Source organism: Equus asinus, chromosome 1 (assembly GCF_041296235.1).
Source record: "Equus asinus isolate D_3611 breed Donkey chromosome 1, EquAss-T2T_v2, whole genome shotgun sequence".
Lineage (NCBI taxonomy): Eukaryota > Metazoa > Chordata > Mammalia > Perissodactyla > Equidae > Equus > Equus asinus.
Window position 1 is genome coordinate 22,621,677 of NC_091790.1, and position 22,520 is coordinate 22,644,196.

General features: G+C 43.2%; 3 protein-coding genes across 14 annotated transcripts in view; 2 read left to right on the top strand and 1 right to left on the bottom strand.

Moving 5' to 3' along the window:
- The first annotated feature begins 760 nt into the window (after positions 1-760).
- Positions 761-20,323, top strand: PHF10 (PHD finger protein 10). 8 transcript variants are annotated; one of them, XM_070514503.1, is made up of 12 exons: positions 761-926; positions 4,191-4,297; positions 6,458-6,588; positions 7,232-7,315; positions 8,231-8,364; positions 8,462-8,611; positions 9,236-9,345; positions 11,188-11,341; positions 13,812-13,967; positions 18,443-18,551; positions 18,846-19,034; positions 20,136-20,323. In XM_070514503.1, the coding sequence occupies exons 1-12, from the start codon at positions 879-881 to the stop codon at positions 20,219-20,221; spliced, it is 1,458 nt and encodes a 485-aa protein (XP_070370604.1). In that variant the 5' UTR covers positions 761-878; the 3' UTR covers positions 20,222-20,323. The 8 variants fall into 8 exon arrangements, with proteins under 8 accessions (XP_070370604.1, XP_070370615.1, XP_070370707.1 ...); XM_070514514.1 differs by having other exon boundaries at positions 779-926; positions 7,238-7,315; XM_044760760.2 differs by lacking the exon at positions 761-926 and adding an exon at positions 1,799-1,959.
- C1H6orf120 (chromosome 1 C6orf120 homolog) lies at positions 19,323-22,497 on the bottom strand. The gene is made up of 2 exons (XM_014865753.3): positions 22,369-22,497; positions 19,323-21,798 (listed from the first exon to the last, which is right to left on the bottom strand). Exon 2 carries the CDS (start codon positions 21,756-21,758, stop codon positions 21,201-21,203), a length of 558 nt encoding a protein of 185 aa, XP_014721239.1. The 5' UTR covers positions 21,759-21,798; positions 22,369-22,497; the 3' UTR covers positions 19,323-21,200.
- WDR27 (WD repeat domain 27) overlaps positions 22,367-22,520 on the top strand; it is a 167,303-nt gene continuing 167,149 nt past the window's right edge. For 3 of the 5 annotated variants that reach the window (XR_011504547.1, XM_070513808.1, XM_070514219.1), the window contains exon 1: positions 22,374-22,503. The gene's annotated coding sequence lies outside the window, so the exon portion shown is untranslated. Of the gene's footprint in view, positions 22,504-22,520 lie in introns of all 5 variants that reach the window. The other 2 variants (XR_011504511.1, XR_011504531.1) reach the window with 1 other exon arrangement.

Here is a 22,520-nt window from a genome sequence, read left to right on the forward strand (position 1 = left end):
CAGATGGGCCATTTCTTCAGTACTCTTGCTAGGGAAATGGGCAGCTAGTCTGATTGAGGTTGTGAGAGAAAGCAAACTGGGAGCAGTTTGGAAGTCTCAAGTTGTTGGTGATGCCACCACTAATCTGACACCAGTGGGAAAGTCAGGAAAGTGTGGGCTGGGAGAGTCAAAGCAGGTCATTTGTATTACTGTGATGAGCTAGAAATCCCTGTATTTGATCTTTCCAAACCTTTGTCTGATGAGTGTAAGCAAAAAGAATGAATGAAAAGGAAGCCACGGTGTACACTAAATCCAAGAACATTATCTATTGCCTGAAACAAGTCATCGACACTCTCAGATAAGGTGTCTGCTGAGAGGTCAACTTTGACAAATTTCCAGCATCCTTGTCGTCTCATTACAGCCATCTGCCATGTGTTCTTTTAACGTTCAGTTCCTAACTTTTAAAAAAAAATTCTTGATGAAGTCCTAGAAGGGACCAGGTGAAGCCTAAGAACTAGGATTAATAATAACACAGCTCGTATTTTCTTGGTGGCTTTTGTGGGCCTACCATTGTACTATGCCCTTCACAATAATCCTGGAGACTTAGGATTTCTCCCCGCTTTACAGGTGAGATAAGAGGTAACTGATTTGCCAAGGCTGTGCGGAGTCAGAATCCGTATGGTCCCCAAGTGTCCTGCGGCCACTGCCACGTGTCTTTCAGCCCCGGGAAGGCTTCCACGCAGCCTCCTCACACCTCTCCTCCTCCTCCCGCGCTCACTCTCTCACTGTCTTTGGTGGAAGCTGCTGCGTCAATTACATTCCGACACACAGAATCCTAAACATGCAAGTTGCATTTCAGCTACTTTCACATTTTAAGATTTCGGCACGCACTGAGGCGGATGTGGATAAACTTTGCAAATGACAGCCGCCGAGGGTGTCTCTGGAAGGTACTCGTCCCAAGGCAGGTGGTTCAGGAGCTCCAGGCGGCGGGAGGCCGCGAGCTGAGAACAAAGGCGGGCGAGGGGCGGCGACTGAGGACCCGGAGCGCGAGGAAACGGGCCAGGGCCCTCAAGAGCCGCAGCGACACAGCCACCGGGGGTGGGGGGACCCCCAGGAGGAGTGGGCGGAGGAGAAGAACCCCCCCGGGAAGAGACCCCCCAAGAGGGAGGGGGCGGAGGAGGAGACGCCCCCAGGAGGGAGGGGGCGGAGGAGGGGACCCTCTGGAAGGAAGGGAGCCCCGGGAGGCAGGGGCGGGGGTGCGGACCCTCAGGAGGGCGAGGGCGGAGAGAGGGACCCCCGGAGGGGCGGGGCGGGGCGGGCACCGCGGGGCGCGGTGGGAGGAGAGGCTGACGTGCGGAGGGCCGGGCCGGGGGCGCGGGGAGGGGGCGGCGGCGAGCGCGCCGAGCGGCGGCGGCTGCGGGCCGGGGCGGGGCTGGGGGCCGAGGGGAGCGGCGGGAGGTGGGGCCGCGGAGGGAGCGCGCCGGGCGCGGCGGCGGGGATCGCGCGGGGCTGGGGAGCGGCCGGCGGGCGCGGCCGAGGGCGGCGGGCAGCAGGGCCGAGGGCGCGGAGCGCGGCGGGCGGCGGGCGCGGGGGCCGGGCGGGCGCGGAGGGCCGAGCGGGGACCGGGGGCGGGCGCGCCGAGCCGCCCGCGTGCTGCTTCCGCCCGGGGCGGCGCGAGGCGGCGCGCTGGCGGCGGCCATGGCGGTGGCGGCGGCGCTGGCGGGCCGCGGGGCGCGAGGAGGCAGGGGCCGGCCCCCGGGCGGCGGGCGGGCGGAGGGGGCGGGGCCCGGGCGGCGGGCGGCCCGCGCGGCGGCGGCGGCGGCGGCGGCGGCGGCGGCGGCTGGGACGAGGCGGCGGCGGCGGCGGAGGCGGCGGCGCGGGGCGCTCGGGCTGATGGCGGCGGCGGCCGGCCCCGGGACGGCGCTGTCCCCGCGGCCGTGCGACAGCGACCCGGCCACCCCCGGCGCGCAGTCCCCGAAGGTGAGGCGGCGCTGCTCGGCGGGCCGGGGCGCGGGCGGGGGCGCGCCGTGAGGACGCGCGCCGGCGGCCCCGGGGCGAGGCCGAGGGCCCGGGTCAGCGCCGCCGTGCGCCCGCGTCCGGGGCCCGAGCGCGAAGGAAGCAGCCACTTCCCGGGAGGGAGCGTCCGTCCCAGGTCCTCCTCGGCCGAGGGCCGGTGTGGCCGCCGCGGGGAGAGCCGAGCTTCCCCGGGAGGAGCGGGGCCGGCGGCCCGAGCCTCGTTCCCGCGCAGCCACCCCGCAGCCCTGCCCAACTGTAGCCAAACTTTAGGGAAACTGCGGGGCTGCGGGCTTCGGACGGCGGCGAGGACGGGGGTCCCCGAGGCCGAGTGGCGCCGGCAGGGCTGGCTTGGGGCAGCCTCCGGGCGCGCACTGGCCCCGAGCTCGGGCAGGGGCGGGAGAGAGACCCTGCGGCTCCGGCCGCGAGTGTGGACTGGCCCAGCCACCGGGTGAGCCTCGGCGCCTCTGCGTGCCCGGGGCCGGAGGCGGACGGCGGGCGCACCTGTGCCTCGGGTTCGGCCACCGGCCGGTCCTAACACACGCTTCGGTCTCAGTGCCGCGGCCCCGGGCGAACTCCGTGAACCTAGTGTGTCCCTTCGTATGTTAGGGGAGATCGCCGGGAAACGGTCAGCCGCCAGTGTTCACTTTATACAATAACGCATATACCTGGAATTTGTAGCGCCCAGTTCTAAACGGTACAGGTCAAACTGTAGTTTCAGCTCTTTTAAGGACTTTTAACTTTCTGTCCCTTTTTGAGTGTCGGTTTTTTTGCCAAGGGAAATGTACTTAAACAAATCGATCTAGAAATCCTTACCATGCTCAGAAGGAGGTAAAATAGAAGCAAATGACGCTTGAATGCTTAGAAGGCGTTATGCCTGAAGTATGGGGTATGAGATGTTTCACTTGTGATACTTACGGTTAAATGTAAATTTCGGGGGAATAGATTTAGAGTGCTCTCCATCTCCTACCTAGTTGCTTGTCTCAACAGGAATAGACAGAGCTCTTTAATTGAACGCTTATTTTATAAGAACTGAGAAGGGAATATTCTGTATATTTTACTGTTTGGGAAAGAAACAGTAAATTCCTAACAGCTGGAGCCATTGGAAACTTTCTAAGTGTCATCATAATCATACTAACTTTTATTGGGCCTTTAATTGTTTGCTAGGCCTTGCTCTAAGTCCTTCCCATTTATTAACTCATTTAATCCTTGCATTAGCTAAGTATTATGGACACTATTAACGTTTCAGTTTTACAGATAAGGAGCAGCTCACAGAGGATAACCACCGGGCTAGTGAAGGGTAGTGCCCAGTAAGAACCTAGGCCGTACAGCTGTGGCATGCCTGACCAATATACCTTACTGTCTCTTGATATTATTCTGGAGGATTGCTTTCCTTTTAATGTGTAGCGAGAGGACTGTGGTATTTAGCAAAATTGTATTAATCTTAGAAAGCTACATTACCTTGACTTGAAAAAAAAAATCTGTTTTTTTTAGGCCTTATATTCGTTAAGCCTTATCTAATTATTATGTGAATAAATCAGTTTCGTAACATATGATACCTCATTCGTTTCCTGAATATTATTGTCATATAATGGATAATGTCACTTAAAAAAATTCTGAGCCTCTTATTTGAGAGGAAGGTGTGTATTGCTTATTAGGATATATATTTTTGCTAAATTTTTGCAATGTAAGGAAAAGAAATTAACAGGATTGGTAAGCTGTTCGTAGTTCTTGTGTGACCTCTTTTTACAAGGATATAAGTATCTAAGGTAGCCAATTAGAATAGTCCTATAAAGCAGCTCTAAGTTGCCTTAAACACTAAATGGTCCACACTTCCCCCAGCTGAGGTAGGAGGGTTGGCTTTAAGTTTATAGAGGGTTTCAGCAGTTCAGTGTGTTTATTTAAAGAGGAAGGCATTTTAACCTTAGTTAGTAAGAAATCAAAAGTAGATTTAGATTTACAAGTTAATTGAAAATTTTCTTATTTTGATTATATTGAAGATCAGTTTTCAGTTATTTCCAGGTCTTGCCCATGCCAAATTCTTGTCCCATTTTAATTGTAATAGAAAGTTAACAGTTGCATAATCAGTTGTCCTTAGAAAGCCTTTAAGTTGAGCTTGTTAGCAAGTCTGGGAAGATACATAATCATTCTTTTCATATGTATGATTCTTTTATTTTTTGACTCTTTTAAATGTGTAGGATGACAATGAAGATAATTCAAATGATGGAACCCAGCCATCCAAAAGGAGGCGAATGGGCTCAGGAGATAGCTCTAGGAGTTGTGAAACTTCAAGTCAAGACCTTGGGTACTGTTATTTTATTGCTTAATAATGTTTTTTGTGGTATGTTTCTCTTCTCTGCATTAGCTTCCTCCTCCCCTCCCCCTAGCCCTGGCCAAGGCAGTTATTGAAAATTGTAGAATATTTTTGTCCTGTGTTACAGTGTGACACCAAAGTTGCTTTTGTTACTCAGTGCCATTAAAAAAATTTTACACATGAAATTCACCAATTTAACTATTTTTAAGTGTGTAATTCAGTGGCATTAATTACATTCACAGTGCTGTGTAGCCATTACCACTATCCATTTCCAAAACTTTGTCACGACTGCGAACAGAAACTCCATAACCATTAAGGAATAAAAATTCCCATTTTCCCCCTTTCCCAGCCCCTGGCAACCACCATGCTACTTTCTGTCATGAATTTGCCTATTCTAGGTACCTCTCATAAGTGGAATTGTATAATACTCATCCTTTTGTGTCTTGCTTGTTTTAGCTAGCATAATTTCTTCAAAGCTCATCCGTGTCGTAACATGTATTAGAATTGCTTTCCTCTTCAAGGCTGACCTAATACTCCATTTTATGGCACGTTTTGTTTCTCCATTCATCTGTTGATGGGCACTTGGGTTGTTTGCACCTTTTGGCTGTTGTGAATAATGCTGCTGTGAACATTGGTGCATAAATACCTATTCAGAGTCTTTTCACTTCCTTTGAAAAGAAAAAGAAGTGAAATAGCTAGATCATATGGTAATTCTATATTTAGCTTTTTGAGGAACGGCCAAACTTTTGTACAGTGGATGCTCCATTTTATATCCCCACCAGCAATGCACCAAGTTTCCAGTTTTTTCATATCCATACCAATTTGTTATTTTCCATTGTTTGTTTTTTTTTTTGATGATAGCCATTCTAAACAAAAAGTGTGAAATGTGAATAATGACTAGTGATGTTGAACATTTTTTCATGTGCTTATTGGCCATTTGTATATCTTTTTTGGAGAAATATCTATTCAAGTTTTTTGCCCATTTTTATGGGTTGGTTTTTTGTTGTTGAGTTGTAGAAATTCTTTGTATATTCTAGATATTAATCCCGTATCAGATCTATGATTTTCAAATATTTTCTCTTATTCTGTGGATTGTTGTTTCACTCTGTTGATAGTGTCCTTTATGCACAAAATTTTTGGTTTTGCTGAAGTCCAAATTGTGTATTTTTTTTTGTTGTCGCCCATCTTGCTTTTAGTGTCATATCTAGAATTCATTGCCAAATCTGATATCATGAAAATTCACCCCTATGTTTTCTAAGAGTTTTCTAGTTTTAGCTCTTATATTTACGTCTTTGATCCATTTTGAGTTAATTTTGGAATATGAAATAAGGTAAGAGTCCTCTTACGTTATTTCATTAGTGTTTGGATATCCAATTTCCCAGCACAATTTTTGAGAGAACTGTTCTTTTTGTCATTACTTTTAATTGGGTACATGCATAAAATAGTGCCACATTTCTGCCTCTTTTGTCCGTTGATGAAATTTAGAGGTTGAATTGGCCTGGGTCCAGAAATCTGTACTCTCTGCTATTCAGGATTCGGATTGATCTGCAGTGCACCGGCACCATCAAACTAAGTCCATTCTTTGCTTTTGGGTTTGTGGAGTCTATGAGAACAAATAATTATGGTTTATAGTTCAATTCATTGAGAAATAGGTTTTTAGAGTTCTGTTTTCACAGCTGTTTGAGACACACTGCACAGCAGATGGGGAACAGAAGTTCATCACTTTACACCTTGGGCACATGGAATAGTGGCTATGGGTGTTAAGCCCAAGCAATAGAATTCAGAACTGATATTACCACTCTGTTTTGGCCTTACAGATCTCTTAAGCTAAAAAATGCCTTTGTTCCTAACAATTGTGAGTCTTTGTTTTTTGTGGTCTATATAAAATGTTATTTCTGTTGAACTTTTTTGTTTTGGTATTCCAGATGGTGGTTTCTTTTTCTTCTACCTGTTTTATAATTTTCTTTGATAACTCATGAAATCATGGGACATTTTTTGTATTGCAAAGTCATAGAAGAGTGACTGAGAATTTAAAGTACTTTTTCCAAATTCTTAAAAATAAATATTCTCAAAAAAAAATCCTTAACAATAAAAGTGATTAAAATTTAAGAAAAGCCACATTTAAGGCATAATATATATTTCTGTGCTTAGCTTTAGCTACTATCCAGCAGAAAATTTGATAGAGTACAAATGGCCACCTGATGAAACAGGAGAATACTATATGCTTCAAGAACAAGTCAGTGAATATTTGGGTGTGACCTCCTTTAAACGGAAATATCCAGGTATTAAGTCTTAGTTTGTGTAACAGACTAAATCTAACTTTTAACTAATAGTAATTCTTTTTTGATAGATTGTCACCTTCTGAATATTTGAGTATGGATTATTTATAATATATTTTGTGTCCGTCTGCCGGCTGATTTTCATTTACTGCTATCATCCAACATCTCCCTCTACTGCCAATTTGTTCTTTCACCTTGTAAACTTATTTAGAAGCAAAATGAGGAAGATGAAAGTCCTGGGGAAAATTTTAGGAAAAATCATTTTCTGTCCACATGAACCAGTGTTGATTCTTTACCGGTGTTCCTTGACCTTAGGAATAGAGTAGCTTTGTAAGCTGTGTCTGAATCTGAGAAAGGCCGTACTTCATCAGCCACTGTGGGACAGTTATTTATGTTACCCTCTTGCTGTGGATTATTCTGTTTTCAATTTTATTTTAACTTTTATTTCTTGAATTTGTAAGATTTTTTGTGTAGTCTCTTTAATAATATTTGGAATACGTAGCGAGAAGTACTTTTGTAAATCCATAAAGATTTTAACTTTCTAAAAATTTTAAAAAGTTTTTTAAGCCTTTGGAAGTTTTACAAATACCTAATATTACAAATGCAAAAGACTATTTTTAATAGTCTTTTATTCTCTTTTTTGGAGATTTAGAGCGACGAGATTTGTCTCATAAGGAGAAACTGTACCTGAGGGAGCTAAACGTCATCACCGAAACTCAGTGCACTCTGGGTAATGAATGCTTTGAATGTGAACTTGGAAAGCTGAACATTTATGGGGTGATGCTGGATGAGTATTTTGTCTCCTTTTCACAAAATTAATGAAATAGAGTGAATTATTTAAATGCTAAATTGTTTACTTCATTTTTGATAGTTTAAATGCAAAGGAGAATGATATATTTTATAGCAATATCATTTTCTAATGGCTTTCACAGAAGTGTCAAAGTGTGTGTTTTTTGTGCAAAATTTGTACAGTACTTTTTAAAAGTATTGATCCTTATCTCTTAAAAGGCGTGTTTTGCTCAATTTTTAGTTCTGTATGATTGTCTCTGTGCTTTATTTGTAATTTTCCTTTCATAAACATTTTAATGCAACATGGTTACTTTTTAATGCAAAACCATGGGAGTTCATTCATCTCGGCGATTGATACAATCTGATAACTGTCAGTTTTGAAAATTACTTATATGACGTGTGTGTATGTGTGTGATGCTTTTGGTGAAATTGGAATTACCGCTGTAGTATTTCTAGGGTACTGAATTTGAAGACTAAGAGCTACCGCATATTGAAGAAGTCTGTTTTTCTCATCGAGTATCCTGTGTTAATTGCCAGTAGTTAACGTGCATCATTGTTTAGCAGTTGTTTCTAATAAAGGGATATATGTTTATAGTACATAGAATCTTAAAAAAATACATTTGATTGAAAAATTTATTTCTTTCCTTTTGTAACTTTGGTAATTTATTTCTTTGTAATTGTTTGACTTTATGACTATTTTTTTATTATTTTCGAGTGTATTAAAATATTTTGCTTTGGCTATTGGAAAATCTTTTAAATATATAGAGTAGTTTGAAGAAAAAGCAAATTTTGAGAAGTGATTTTATTCACTTATCCTTAAAGTAGCCTCTTTACCTTCTTTTTTGGTCTAAAATAGGTTTAACAGCACTGCGCAGCGATGAAGTGATCGATTTAATGATAAAGGAATATCCAGCCAAACATGCTGAGTATTCTGTTATTCTGCAAGAAAAAGAACGTCAGCGAATTACAGATCATTATAAAGAGTATTCTGTAAGTATTGAGCTGACTGGCAACTTTTATTTGGTTTGGGGAGAATGACATTTTGTAAGGTTACCTGTGACTTCCAACTCTAGTATTTTTATTTCAGCAAATGCAGCAACAGAATACGCAGAAGGTCGAAGCCAGCAAAGTGCCTGAGTACATTAAGAAAGCTGCCAAAAAAGCAGCCGAGTTTAACAGCAACCTGAACCGGGAGCGGATGGAAGAAAGAAGAGCTTATTTTGACCTTCAGACGCACGTAGGACGGCTTAAATTTATTAGTCCCTGACGCTCCCTTACTGCAGAGTTCTCGATGCCTCCTTTGTTGTTGTTGCTGTTCGTACCAGCAACGTGTACTTTTCTTCCCTAGAACTTAAAATATCACTTTTAATGTTGTGCCTGATAATACTCAATTCGCGTGTGTGTATGAGTTTGTCTTCTGCTTTGTGGTTGATGTTCTACTGAATGAGACTGATAGCTGCATAGTGTACTTGCCGTGTCTCTCAAGGGTTGTTGTAAGAGATTTCCATGTTAATTCATTCACTTCTCACAGTTACCGTCTGGGGTTGAAACTAGTGTTAGTTCCGTTTCATAGATGAGGAAGTTGGCTTCAGAGGTTTTATAAGTTGCTCAGGTCACGTGGCTCTTAAGTGGTGAGCAGACACACTGCCTTTCCTCAGAGACGAGGACCTTGGTAAAGAGCCAGACAGAAGTCGCTTGTGGACCTACACACACCACCGTCCGCTGGGTTATAGCTGCTGACGTCTCTTGTATTTTTAGCTCTTTTGGGGAGGAGCACAGTGGACAACAAGAGGGATTGTTTCCCCAAAACCTTGATTGCTAGCGTGGAATCAGTTTTGTATTTCTTTTCATCTTAACCCAGGTCATCCAGGTGCCTCAAGGGAAGTACAAAGTGTTACCGACAGAGCGAACCAAGGTCAGTTCTTACCCAGTGGCCCTCATCCCCGGACAGTTCCAGGAATATTACAAAAGGTATTCAGTGGTTGCATGTCCCGTCAGTATTGGCTGTTGGTGAGGGACTTCCGAGCCTTGGGTAGTTGGCTCCTAATAGTTTTTAGCTCTGTAAATATTACCATAAGGTGTTGAATAAGATTTGTGTCAATATTCTCTATCTTCTGTGATTCTGTGGTGGAGGGCACCCTCCTACCAGAATCTGAACATCTGCTGGCCCGGCCTGGACAGCCCGTCTCCCTGTGCGCCTGTCTCTGTTTCTGCGGACAGGTGCCAGGCTCTCCAGCACCTCGCTCCTTGGAGTATGGTCCATGGCCCAGCAGCACTGGCCCCACTTGGAAACTTGTTGGAAATGCAGGCTCTCAGGCACAACCCCGATGTGCTGAGTCAGAATCTGCATTTTCACAGGTGTCTGCCTGATTCATGTGCAGACACAGGTTTGGGGAGCATTATTGGCTTAGCCTGCAGAGGATATGCAGGGAGGAGCAGAGGGGCTCCTAGGTGGGCTTCGCCACCTGGTTCCTCCACTCACACCCTGTGCTGGCCTGGCTGCTGCTCCCACTCTGTGTAGCAGGAATGCTGTTAGCTCTTATTCTCAGCCTGGTCATAACTGAAAACAGGGCTAACAGGGTCATTTGGTTTCAAAATCTCAGCTTTTACTTCAGCGTTAAACCCTGCGTTAAGATAGAGAATATTCTTCAAAGAAGAGGATTTAAAATAGTGTACAGGATCATACTATTTGAAAGTCAAATTCAAGCCATGGGTCAGCAAATTTTCTTTTTTTTTTATTTTGGGGTCAGCACATTATTGCAATGATGGGCAGTGTTCCAACTCCTTTGCTTTCTGGTGGATGTCTTAGTTGAGGGAGGTGCAGACCCACTGTCGGCTCCTGAGCACAGGTGCAGAGGGCACTGCTGCCTGGGCGCTCCTGTGGGTGAGGATGTGTGAACATTGTCAGCTGGCTGTGTGCCATCTGACCTGGGGAAGGGGCTGCCAATCCCTGGTTTAGGATAATATAGATGATTACATTTGCTAGAATACAGGCTTCACGAATTGGTTTAAAATAACTTATTACTGAAAATTTTGTTTCTTAAGTAATATCATGTACCATGCACTGCTGTGATTTATGTGTGTTAGTTTGTTGAATTCTCATGTCCGTTCTGTGAGGTTGACTCTTAGCATCATAGCATTTCACACGGGAGCGGTGCCAGCACACAACAAGCAGTGACAGCTGGGAGAGTAGGGCAGGTGGAGGTGATCAGGCAGCCTGGATTTTGTGCATGATTTTATTTTGCCACAGTTTCACCCTTGTCTGCTGACTTGTTTTTTTCTTTTTTGGGTTGAGGGTAAAAGAGAAACATTATCTTTTTCGAGGGAGTGGTGAGGAAGATTGGCCCTGAGCTAACATCTGTTGCCAGTTTTCCTCTTTTTACTTGAGGATGGTTGTCCCTGAGCTAACATCTGTGCCAGTCTTCCTCTATTTTGTATGTGGGACGTGGCCACAGCATGGCTTGATGAGCGGTGTGTAGGTCCGTGCCCAGGATCTGACCCTGCAAACCCCAGGCCACTGAAGCGGAGCATGCAAACTCAACCAGTACGCCACCAGGCCGGCCCCTATTATCTTTTGATAATATGAATCAACTGCATAGTGTACACTAAGTCTGGTGAAAAAAATGTTTAGGTTTTTTATTTATTACTTGTCCCTACTTGACCACCAAGAAGAAAAATTATTTATTACTTCTAATCATTTTTCAGAAGTATTTGGAGTTAATTGAGAAGATCAAGGCTATCTTCATAGCTCAAAGATTAATCCATTCATATTTAGTAATAAAGGAAAGCTGAAATGGTCTTTCTGAACTTCAGGTACTCTCCGGATGAGCTGCGGTATCTGCCGTTGAACACGGCGCTGTACGAGCCCCCTCTGGATCCTGAGCTGCCTGCTCTAGATAGCGATGGTGATTCAGACGATGCTGAAGATGGTCGAGGTGACGAGAAACGGAAAAATAAAGGCACTTCGGTAAGAAGGTCTCTGGTAGGAGAGCGCTCCTTTCCTTTGAAGCTTTGCTTGTTGCTTTCCTGGAGTGTCGCATTGAACTTGCATCACTGCCCCCTATGGAAAAGGGACAGTCGTGTGTAATTTTCAGAAAGGTTTCATCAAGAGAAGTTCTTTTTTTTTCTTTCTGCTTTTTCTCCCCAAGTCCCCCCAGTGCATAGTTGTGTATTTTAGTTGTGGGTCCTAGTTGTGAAGAGAAGCTCTCGATTGTGTGCGTGGATGCAGACAAGCCGTGCCTGGCCTCTGGCAGGGTTGTTTTTAAAGGGGCTCCTTGTGATCACAAGCCAGTTAGGCAGGGGCACCAAACACCTTTATAGTCAACTCTCTTGATTCCGGGGAGCACACTAACTTGTACTCGTATTGCTTAATTAGTAATCTTAGGCTTCCTCTAGGAAAATGTAAAGGTTACTAGTATGTTGTGCTATTAGTTAGGTTTTCCTGTATGACTTTTCTTTGTAACAAAATGCGATTGCTAGACAGTGGGGAAGTTGGTGTGCTCTCTAGAAGTGAAGGAGAACAAAAAACGAGATGGTTGAGGGTTCTCATTTTCTTAGCACTGCATGTTGAGCAACTGGCCCTGTCGAAACTTCTCACTGTAGCCAGCCTGAACCTGGGGACGCAGCCACTCCATGGGCAGCCCATTTCTTTGTCACCAACAGCTGCTAAGACATGTTTAATGATACATGGTGCATAAAATACAATGCCGTTGAAGTACTAATGTGATGATACCACTGACTCCTGGCGTTGGTGAGAGGCGGGCTGTGGTGTGGTGAGGTTGTGATGGCATTGGGGTTCTCCCATGCTGCTAGTAGGAGTGTGAATTCATCCAGCATTTCAGGAAAGCATTTTGACAGTATATACCAAGAGTTTTCACTTCTGTAGAATTTGACCTAGCAAATACACTAGTGGAATTTATTTGAAGAACGTAGTCAGATGCTGACAAAGTTTAATTAGAAAAAACGTGCCTTGGAATATTAACAGTATTTTTTTTTCTTTTGGTGAGGAAGATTGTGCCTGAGCTAACATCTGTGCCAATCTTGCTGTGTTTTGTATGTGGGATGCTGCCACAGCCTGGCTTGATAAGCAGTGTGTAGGTCCATGCCCAGGATCTGAACCTGTGAACCCTGGGCTGCTTAAGCAGAGTGTGAACTTAAACACTACACCATTAGGCTGGCCCCATTAACAATATTTTGTGTGTGTGTATGTGTATGAGGAAGATTGGCTCTGAGCTAAATATCTGTTGCCAATTTTCCTCTTTTTGCTTGAGGAAGATTGTTGCTGAGCTAACATGTGTGCCAGTCTTCCTCTATTTTGTGTAGGGTGTTGCCACAGCATTTCTTGACCAGCAGTGCTAGATCTGCACCCAGGATCCAAACCTGCAAACCCTGGACCACCAAAGCAGAGCATGCGAGCTTAACTACTACACCACTGGGCCGGCCCCAACAGTATTTTTTATAGTGGAAATTAGAAATAAACCTAACATCCACAATGAATGATATATTAAATTTACCTGATAGAAATGCAGTTCAAAGAATGTTTAATGGTGTGATAAAATGCACGTAACGCTTAAAAATATTGAAACACATGCACACACACACATAATCCAGTTTTGTGTTTTAGAAAGTGAGGGCGCGTGTCTAGATAGGCTCTGTATGTGGTGTGCGATGTGTGAGTCTGGTGTCTCTATGTGTGCAAACATGCATCTAGAAAAAAGAAAAAAGAGATCACGTTCATGTTCCAGTAGCTTACGCAGAATGTTTATCAGGGTGGTTATGGATAACCTTGTTTTTTCATTTATAATTTCCATAATTTATATAAATATAACATTTTTATTCTAATTAGAAAATTTTAAAAAAGGAAGAATTAGAATATCAGATATCAAATTCCTAAACTTTGAACATCTAAACTATGTCAGATGCTGTTGTAAATACTCTGCAGTATTGGCCCCTACGTAGTTGAACGTTATGAAAACACAAGCGTGTACTTGAAGAACTTCTTTAATGACCTTTATTGCTCAATGAAAGTACCCACACTTGTTTAAAACAGTTTATTTTTTAAATAGTATTTTTGTATGGAACAAATATGTTCCCTTGCGACATGGCAAAATGATGTTGAAGCTGTGTGGTGTAATAATAGCTGAAGCAGATAATTCTGCTTCCATTGACTGAAGTCAGAAAACACAGTTGATGAAGGTACTTGCTGATAGAAATGGAGTTAGCTTTATCTTATAAGGTACTTACAAGATGGATAAATGATTTGCAACATGGCTTATTTTAGTCTCCACTGGAAAAAGTTTTCCTATACTTAGAATTATCTTTATTTTTAAATTGATGGGCCTTTAAACCTTTCTTTGAATATTTTCTGTAGTTTTCAAAATTCAGACTCAGATTTCCGTGAATTCCAAGGAATCTCTGTTTGTGCCGTTGACCTGCAGGACAGCTCCTCTGGCAACGTGTCCGAGGGGGAAGGCCTTCCCGACAGCCAGGAGGAGCCTCTCCAGGGAAAACCGAGATCCAAGGACAAAGGTGCCGCCCCAAGAAAAGATGCTTCCAAGCGTTCTGTACTGTCCAAGTCAGTGCCTGGGTACAAGGTAGAAGAGAAAAGCCCCTGACTCAGCTTCCTTCCTGACCAGCTCTCTCCCTGAAATGTTTTAACTTTGAATTTCAAAGTGGTGGAGCTCCTGCCTGCTGCCCTTCGCTGGCTGTCCCTCTGTGGTGTGTGCCCTTTGTCAGCTTCTTTCTTTTTTGCTTTATCTTCCTGGTGGCTTTTCTGTCACTTTTGGCCATGGTTTAGCTTCTGTTTTCTGTATATGTACAAATTGTAAGAGAATCTTTTTTCTCTTCTTAATAGTAACCAGGCAAATAGGATTTTTTAAAAAATTATTTCACAGGCAGAACTTCATACTTTGTTTTGTCAGAGTAAAGGTCATAATTATCTGACATTTTAAATATCCTAGTATTTAGTATAGACATGCTGAGCTGTAAAGCATGGGTGGATATACTGTCACACTACGTTGCATTTTTGTAGTGCCTTTCATTAAGAAAGATATGGGTTTAATCTGAGAATTATTTGACCCATTTGCCAAATTCAGCTAACCCTGCAACAGAAAATAGTAAAATTTGTTATTTATATTGTGGCGATTTTTAGCTTAACCTTGGCACATAGCCCACACAATTCTGTGATAAGATTTGTACATTATTTAGCGAGGTAATTTGGCTTAGATTTATTAACTTTTTGATCTGGGAATTCTTAGAGTGAGATAGTATGTTATCAGGAATATTGGTATTTCTACTGTTTGCTCCTGCTGTCTGCCCTTTCCCCTTCGGAGGGTTAGGGGAGAGGTGAGTAGCCTTAGATATGGGGATTTAGGAATATCACATAAGGAGTGGAATTGGCGGCACATTTTGTGTTTTGGATGGTAGTAGTAAAATACAGTTACTTTGGTCTGGAATGGGTCAGAATATGCTTTCTGTTGTGGTTGTGAAGGTGTTTTGAAGGAGTGTTTTAGAGTAAGGTGAAGAAGTTGTGCCGACTGGCGTTGTAAACGGCTTATTGGCCGTCAGAACTGGGGTTGCGGTAGGTCATCCAGGAGGACGGGGTCAGGCGAGCTGCTGCCAGCTTCCCTGGCAGCCTGACCAGAACCCTGGTCACGGTTCGTTTACCTTTCTTTTCCTGAAATAAAAAAGCGACTTAAGTTAGTGTATTCCATATTTCATTAGAAAATGCCTTTATGTAATCAACTTAAAAATACATGTTTTTTCAGCCTATGGCAAGCGAATCTCAAGCTGCATTCAGCAAGATAGCTTCAATAGGCTGCAGCCATGTGGTTTTTGTACTTGTTTTTACATATATAGCTTGTCTAATTTTTTAAACTAAAGATTTAAATTAATGCTTAATAATTGAAAGCAGATGAACTCCAAAGATTAAATTTTGGAAAGTTAACCTGGTGTGTCTGCTACACAGTGTGCTACAGGTCTGATAAGAGCTTCATAAGGGAGTGGCAGCTCAAAGCATACCATCAGTGTTAAGTAGACCTTTCAAACAATAAGCCTGGATTAATTATGGGTTAAAAAAAAGAATATTGAAATAAGTGTTTTAATAGAGGCTGAAAATGAAGAAGCATTCAATACTATCATTGATTTATTGTAGAAAAAATCATATAGATTAACCTAAATTGATAGTACTCAAAGGAGTGTAATATGCAAAATAAGCATTTTGTAATCTTCTGTGAACATTTTTAGTACCTAAAAATGTTTCAGGTATTTCAAAGTTTGGAACAACCAGTATCTAGACTTAATACATTAATGTGAACATGTTTATTAAAAGTTAACCTCTCTGTGAAAAGTATTAATAAGCCAAGATGTGCCTAAGTATTAGGGTACTTCAACCTGAAGGCGTGTGTAGAAATGTGTTTTAAAGTATGGGAGTTAAGAAAAATGGCAATGTGTCTGATGACTTGCTTGATAAGAATCACTAGTCTTGCCCTTGATTTGTAGGACAGTATTGTTTAGGTTACATTAACCTGAAATTAAAGCATAATTGTTAGGATTTAGGCCTATATTACAAGTATGTCATTAAAATTTATAGTATATTAGTGCTACCATATCACTTATCTTTGGTTATTTTTCAAGCAGGAAAATAAGTATATTATGAGCCTTTTATTTGCGATACTGAGAACTGTTAGAATGAGTATTTTAATTGTCTTGTCAATAGTGAAACTCTGATGTTGTTGCAGTTATGCGAAGTAAAACTGACTGTCCCTGTCAGACATACGTAGGGTTCCGTTGCGTTAATCTTCAGGAGAGTTCTGCACACTGTTCCCTTCCTCCTCCGTCGAGTGTGCAGTGCACTGAGAGACTGGCTTCCCAGCGCAGTTTTCTGCTCTGTAGAGTGCTGGCGTGAGCGCTGTGGCTTCCTAGTGAGTCCAGAGTGCGTGAATGAACACAGCGTTTGGTATGGAGCTGTGGCCTCCTCCTAGAGAATGCTACAAAGCTCTGTCTCTGTCTCTCTCTCTCCCTTCTCCACCCCTGTCTCTCCCTCTTTTCATCAAGATGAAGACTGTTGGGTAAGAAAAATTTTAAGTGGTTTAACCAAACATGATTTTAAGCTTAGAAGTAAATCTGGAATTTTCTTGGTGTCCTTTTAACCATAGGTGTTTAATGTATATTTTAATGATTGTAGAACTTGAATTGCTCTAGAATGTGAATGACTAGCCTTGTGTTTTATTCCTTTTGACTTTTGTAAAGGATCTCCTATAAGGAGTTCTTTTTTTAGAATTTAATATTGTGTGGTTACTTCCTTGACTTTAGTGAAAGATACTAGAGTACTTAGTATGCCAGTATCTAACTTCAACTACAATATTAGATAAGTATATCTTTTACATTCAGTACAGGTACTATAACCAAAAGATATTTCTTATTTGATGGATGGCGAGGTTGCTTTTTGCTGTATATTATGGCAGTTACAGATTTGATCGTATCTGAACCAGAATTTGGATCATGAAAGTGCACTTGCTAGCTATTTTTTATTTAGGTATAGGAAAACACAATGAGAACCTTATGCTTAGAATGTAGCAGGAACAAGAGGGTAACGCACTGCAAGACTTAAAAGGTTTGAGCATGTGACACTATCCTTTTGTGGGGGAGCAGGGTAGAAAGGTATACATACGTACAGGAGATGTAGAATAGCTCACAGTACAGTTTTATATGTATGTTTTAACTTCTATGATATTTATTATTTTGTAGAGACATTTGTGATTGTTTAGAGTAATTGTTTTTATTATATTTATGTATAAGGTTGACTTTTTTAAATAAATAAGCCAAAAATTCTTTTTGAATGCCTCTGTCATCTTTTGCAAAGAAAGATAATTTAAAGAATAAAAAACTTAAAGAATTAAGAACAACTTGTTTAGACTAACAGGTTTGGAAGGTGGCAGTGAGACCTTTCAGAGCTGGAAGGCCGTAGACAAAGTTGGAGTTTCCTTTATGCTCCTCCTTGGTTCAGTAACTTAAGAAAAAGAAATCTAAGATGCATTTGGCTGGGTTGGAATAAAACAGAAATATAATCTATTTAAAATAATTTTTCTCCCAGTTCATATATAAATATGCCCCCAGCCCCCATTTCATACTTGGCCCATGCTTGCTCTCCTTTTTCTCCCACTGACCTTATGTATTCATACAGTGGGAGTGAGCATCGCATCGTCATGGTCAAGCCTGTGGTGTTGGAGTGCTCTCCCCCCAGTGATTGCAGGTGCACTGAACCTTTCCTTCTTTGTCCTTTTCCAAATGTTGCCAAGTGTGTTTAAAGCTAAATGCCTTCATTGGATCAAGCGTGTTTTTAGTCTGGAAAATGAATAGTACTCAAAATGTAAGAGTGTCTGTGTATTTATTCAGTGATAATTTTTTTTGCTTGTCTGAAAAATTTTTTATGTTTTGTATCTCATACTGAATGCATTTTCCCATGTAGGCTCTGTTATTAATTTATTAGATACGCAAAGGGATTCATCACACAGCTCGGTTTTCCACACACATTTATGCATGACAGTGTATGCATGAGACATCTTTCAACTAAACATGTGAAAACATTGATTTTGTAACTTAGATTTTATAGATCTAGTTTTACAACTTTGGAAAGTGTCAGTTTTTAAACAAAATCACTATATAAGCTGCTTAAAACTGAGTCTTTTTTTAATAGTAAGCTAACTTACATGCAATAGTCATTTGTCCGTAGCTTTTGTCTTCCAATGAATAGTGCAGTTTGACATTGTATTTACTCTTCCCTTCCGGTTCATTATGGAGATCTTACTGTGCCTGTGGGGAGTGTAGAATTTGACATTTAATCCTGACATGAGACCATGCAGTTGAGAAAATTTAAAGTCAAATCTAAGGCTTTAGTCAGCAGGCCATTATGTGTTGAAAGCAGACTCATGTCAAGTTATGTCTTTCAAAAAGGTCCTCCTTAGCAAGTTACCAAAAGTAAAGATAAGGCATATACAGTAACAGAATTCCTTTTGAACCCATAGTAAGTTCTTCTGGCATGAATTTATAGCCCTCTTCTACCTTCCAGCCAAAGGTCATTCCAAATGCTCTATGTGGAATTTGTCTCAAGGGTAAGGAGACCAACAAGAAAGGGAAGGCTGAGTCACTTATCCACTGCTCCCAGTGTGATAACAGTGGTAAGTATCGGTATATCTTCTTAACGTTTAACCACTGTCTGTGTTAAAAAATCCAAAAACTAGGGTTTTTAGTTGTCAGATAGACTTGAACCAAAGAATCATCAGGTATATGGGGTAACTTGTAAGGCATAGACAAACTCGATGTATTTTCTTCTACCATGTATTTTCAGTTCTCTTTGGCGATTAAACATTGTATCCCTTCTTGAGAAATCCCAAAACAAACTAGCTTTTTATTATGCCATATTAAGTTACAAATTCTTGTGTGAAATTCTACTAATATTGGTTTTGGTTTAGGCCATCCTTCTTGCCTGGATATGACCATGGAGCTTGTTTCTATGATTAAGACCTACCCATGGCAATGTATGGAATGTAAAACTTGCATTATATGTGGACAACCCCACCATGAAGAAGAAATGATGTTCTGTGATGTGTGTGACAGAGGTTATCATACTTTTTGTGTGGGCCTTGGTGCTATTCCATCAGGTAAAGGTGAAAAAAGGACCATTATCTTTGAGTGAATGGACTCTCCCAGCATTGTTATACAGGCTGCATCAACACCATGACATGAAGGACCTGTAGACCCTTCTGTTCACAAGACAAGACCAACGCTGTGATTACCTAGATCATGTCCACCTGCTTTTCATCCCTAGACACCCCAACTCAAGGACACATGAGATGTCAGAGCGCCTAGTCTAAGTTTTGGAAATAGAGCTCAATGTACAGAATGAGCCAGTGTTTTCCCACTGAAATAGCTAAAGCCAACAGCATCAATTTGTTTCAAAGCCTTGATTTTATTTTTGTCATCTATTTAGAAACTTAACAAAATGACTGCTATGCCTTTATACATATTAAACCAGATTTCTATAAATCGAGGCAGCTTGACAATTCCAGAGAACTTTAGAATGAACACAGGATCGAAGAATAAATCACAGTAATCTAAAACATTACACACATAATTGTGTAATTGGAGAACTTATTTGCATAGTTAATACTGTATAATACTTTATATAAAGTATATGCCTGGAACTAAGTTTCCTGGGAATCGTTAAGAAGCAAGCAACTTAAGTTCTGTAGTAATTCAGATCAAGTACGTAGTGCAGTTTAGCAGTGAGCTCTCAGATACTCGTAAGTTTTAAAGTGCTGTGTCGGCATAGTACGCCAGAAGCTGCGAGGATGCTGTTAGATACACAGCTGCCTGTGAGCAGTGGAGAGAAAGGCTGAAAATAAACCAAACTCAAGAACAGGTTTTATATTTGGATTTGTACTGAACTTCAGTGTGACAGTGTTTGAATTTGAGAAAGGATTATAGTGATGTTTTGAAGGTCCCTTTTATCACATTGCTTCTCCCACCATGTCTCCCTTCACCAGTTATACTGAATTTCACATGGGGTTGATTACCCTGATCATCTGAAGGGAAGTTTACATTTTTCTCCTGATTTTAAGGAGCTCATTAGTGCCCTTCCCACCACAAATCCACAGAGGACTATCATTAGTGATAACTAAGAAAGGAGAGCTAAATGGGTTTAAAATTCAGTGCTACAAAATTAAATTTCATTTTATATTAACTAACAATTTTTCTCCTAGGTCGCTGGATTTGTGACTGTTGTCAGCGAGCCCCCCCAACACCCAGGAAAGTGGGCAGAAGGGGGAAAAACAGCAAAGAGGGATAAAATAACTTCTTGACCTCAATATTGTAATACGCATTTAAATGAACTATTTGGTGCCAATTTATTGACAACATTCTCATTTTTATTCCAATAAAAGATTTTTTTGAAATTAACTATTGGCTTAAAATCTGCAAGTTGATTTATTTCTGTTATAAGCTACTCTCATGTAGAGAAACAGTTCATCTTCCAAAAGGTTTTTATATCTTAGTACTTTGCCTCTCAGAAATTCAGTGGAAATATTAGCTTAATTGAAATACTTAACTATTCTTCTATTAGCCTGAAAGTTACTTTTATTTTTATGAAATTTTCCTAATCTGTATTGTTTCTGGGCTACCATAGGTAGCATAACAAAGTTATTTAATAACGGAAGAATTTTAATAAATAGGTAGCCCAAGATGTTACCATTACAAATGACCTGATGAGATTGGTGCAGGTGATTTTAGAACCGTCCTTAACTGGACCTGCCTGCCAGGAAGTCCCGTTTAGGCAGGAGGTACCGTTCCTGCTTGCGGTGTAGGCCTGGGGCGTCCGTCCACGCTCAGGCAAGTATGAAGAAACCTTTACATTTCAGACTTGGTTTTACTAACTCTTCAAAGCCTACACCGTCTAACTTCATTTAGAATCGCTAGAGGAAATCATAAAGCTATTAGCCTTTTAATGTGAGCAAACTTCATGAAAGGTTGCTTTATTTTTATTTCTTTTATATACACCTACATTACTGCAATAATCTTTTTAGTCACCTGGCAAACTAATCAAAAGTGGAGTTTAAACATTTTATTTTTCATACTCCTTTTCTAGGAACTTTGATCTTTAAATGAAAACAGACACCATGCCGCGGCTCTTGCTACTTTGGGGTAACTGAGGTAGCAACGGCATGGCTTTACGTCACCAGCACATCACCAGGGGAGAGCAGCTAGTTCACAGCGAACCACAATCAACTTCACAGGTTAAGGTATTACACTCCAGAGTATGTGCAGTGAAATCAAAAGAGAATTTCAAGTACCAGCTTCAAAATACTAATTAGTATTGTCCAGAGCACGGACTCCTCTTCCTGAGACGCATCTTCCGGAGCGTAAGCGTGCTTGTGACTCGGATCGCTGCCGTCCGAGTAGGCGGCCTCGCCGAACGGGTGCTGTTCGACGGTGCGGTCGTAGTACACTTTCATCTCAAACTCGCTCTCGTGGTGAGACGGGTGTCCGTAGATCCCGATGCCCACGGGGCGCTGGAAGTGCGCTGGAATAAAGACGACGTCCTGGCCGCAGGTGACGGACTGCAGCTCGTAGTCGTCAAAGCTCGGGTGGAGCGTGCCGTCAGACACGTACAGGTCTGCGTCGCCCTTCAAGCTCTGCATCTGAAGAACTATCTTTCCCTCGTGATTTAACCTCAAATAGCTGTAATTCCCAGCTCCTATCTGACCCTGAACGACGTGCAGAAGGACCCATTCTTCTGGAACTTGCTCCTCCTCGTCAGAGGAGCTCACCGAGGACACAGCTTGAGACGCCAGCAGTAGGAGCAGCGCGCTCTTCCAGGGAGCCGCCATGATGCGCCCTCGCCCCGCGACCTCCGCATCTGCGAGCGCCCTGCGGAGAAAGGAGAGGACACGCTCAGCACACCCCTGGCACCGGGGCAACGCTGCGCTCAGGACCGGACAGTCCGCCCAGGCCACCATCCTGGGCTCAGACTTCGGGCGGGTCCAGGGCGACCTCTGCGGCCCGCTGCCCTCGCCCTTGGCCCAGAGAAGGGGAAGGGATGGGGAGGGAGGGGATGAGAAAGGGAGGGCAGAGGAGGGGGTACGGAGGCGTAGAGGAGGGGAGGAGAGGAAGGGAGAGGATGAGAAAGGGAGGAGAGAGGAGGGGGTAGGGATGCGTAGAAGAGGGGAGGGAAGGAGAGCATGGGGAGGGGATGAGAAGGGGAGGGGGTAGGGATGCGGAGCGGAGGGGAGGATGGGGAGGGGAGAGAAGAAGGAGGGCAGGGGGAGAGGATGGGAGGCCGTGCAGGGAGCGGCCCGCGCGGAGAGGAGCACGGAAGGCACGGAGCGGAGAGGAGGGCTAGCGGGCAGGCCTGGAGGGCAGCGCGGGCCGGGGAGGGCGGCTCCGGGGCTCCGCCGGGCGGGGAGGGGAGGGAAGGCCGTCCTCTCGCCTCCGACTCACCCCGCTCCCCGCAGGGCGCCGCGCCAGCAGCAGCGGGCCAGGCCGGGCGGCCGCGCCAGAGCAGGCGGAAGTGAGGCGGCGCCCGGAAGTGACGCAGCGGCCCCAGCGAGGCCGCCCGGAAGTGGCGTGGCGATGGTAAGCGAGGCCTCTCT

Bases quoted from the DNA above. Each gene is read 5' to 3' on its own strand.
- C1H6orf120 (XM_014865753.3), bottom strand. From the start codon at position 21,758: ATGGCGGCTCCCTGGAAGAGCGCGCTGCTCCTACTGCTGGCGTCTCAA.
- PHF10 (XM_044760760.2), top strand. From the start codon at position 1,873: ATGGCGGCGGCGGCCGGCCCCGGGACGGCGCTGTCCCCGCGGCCGTGC. The intron at 6,589-7,231 runs GTATTAAGTCTT...TCTTTTTTGGAG, and splicing joins CTTTAAACGGAAATATCCAG to ATTTAGAGCGACGAGATTTG. The intron at 8,365-8,461 runs GTAAGTATTGAG...TTTTTATTTCAG, and splicing joins ATCATTATAAAGAGTATTCT to CAAATGCAGCAACAGAATAC.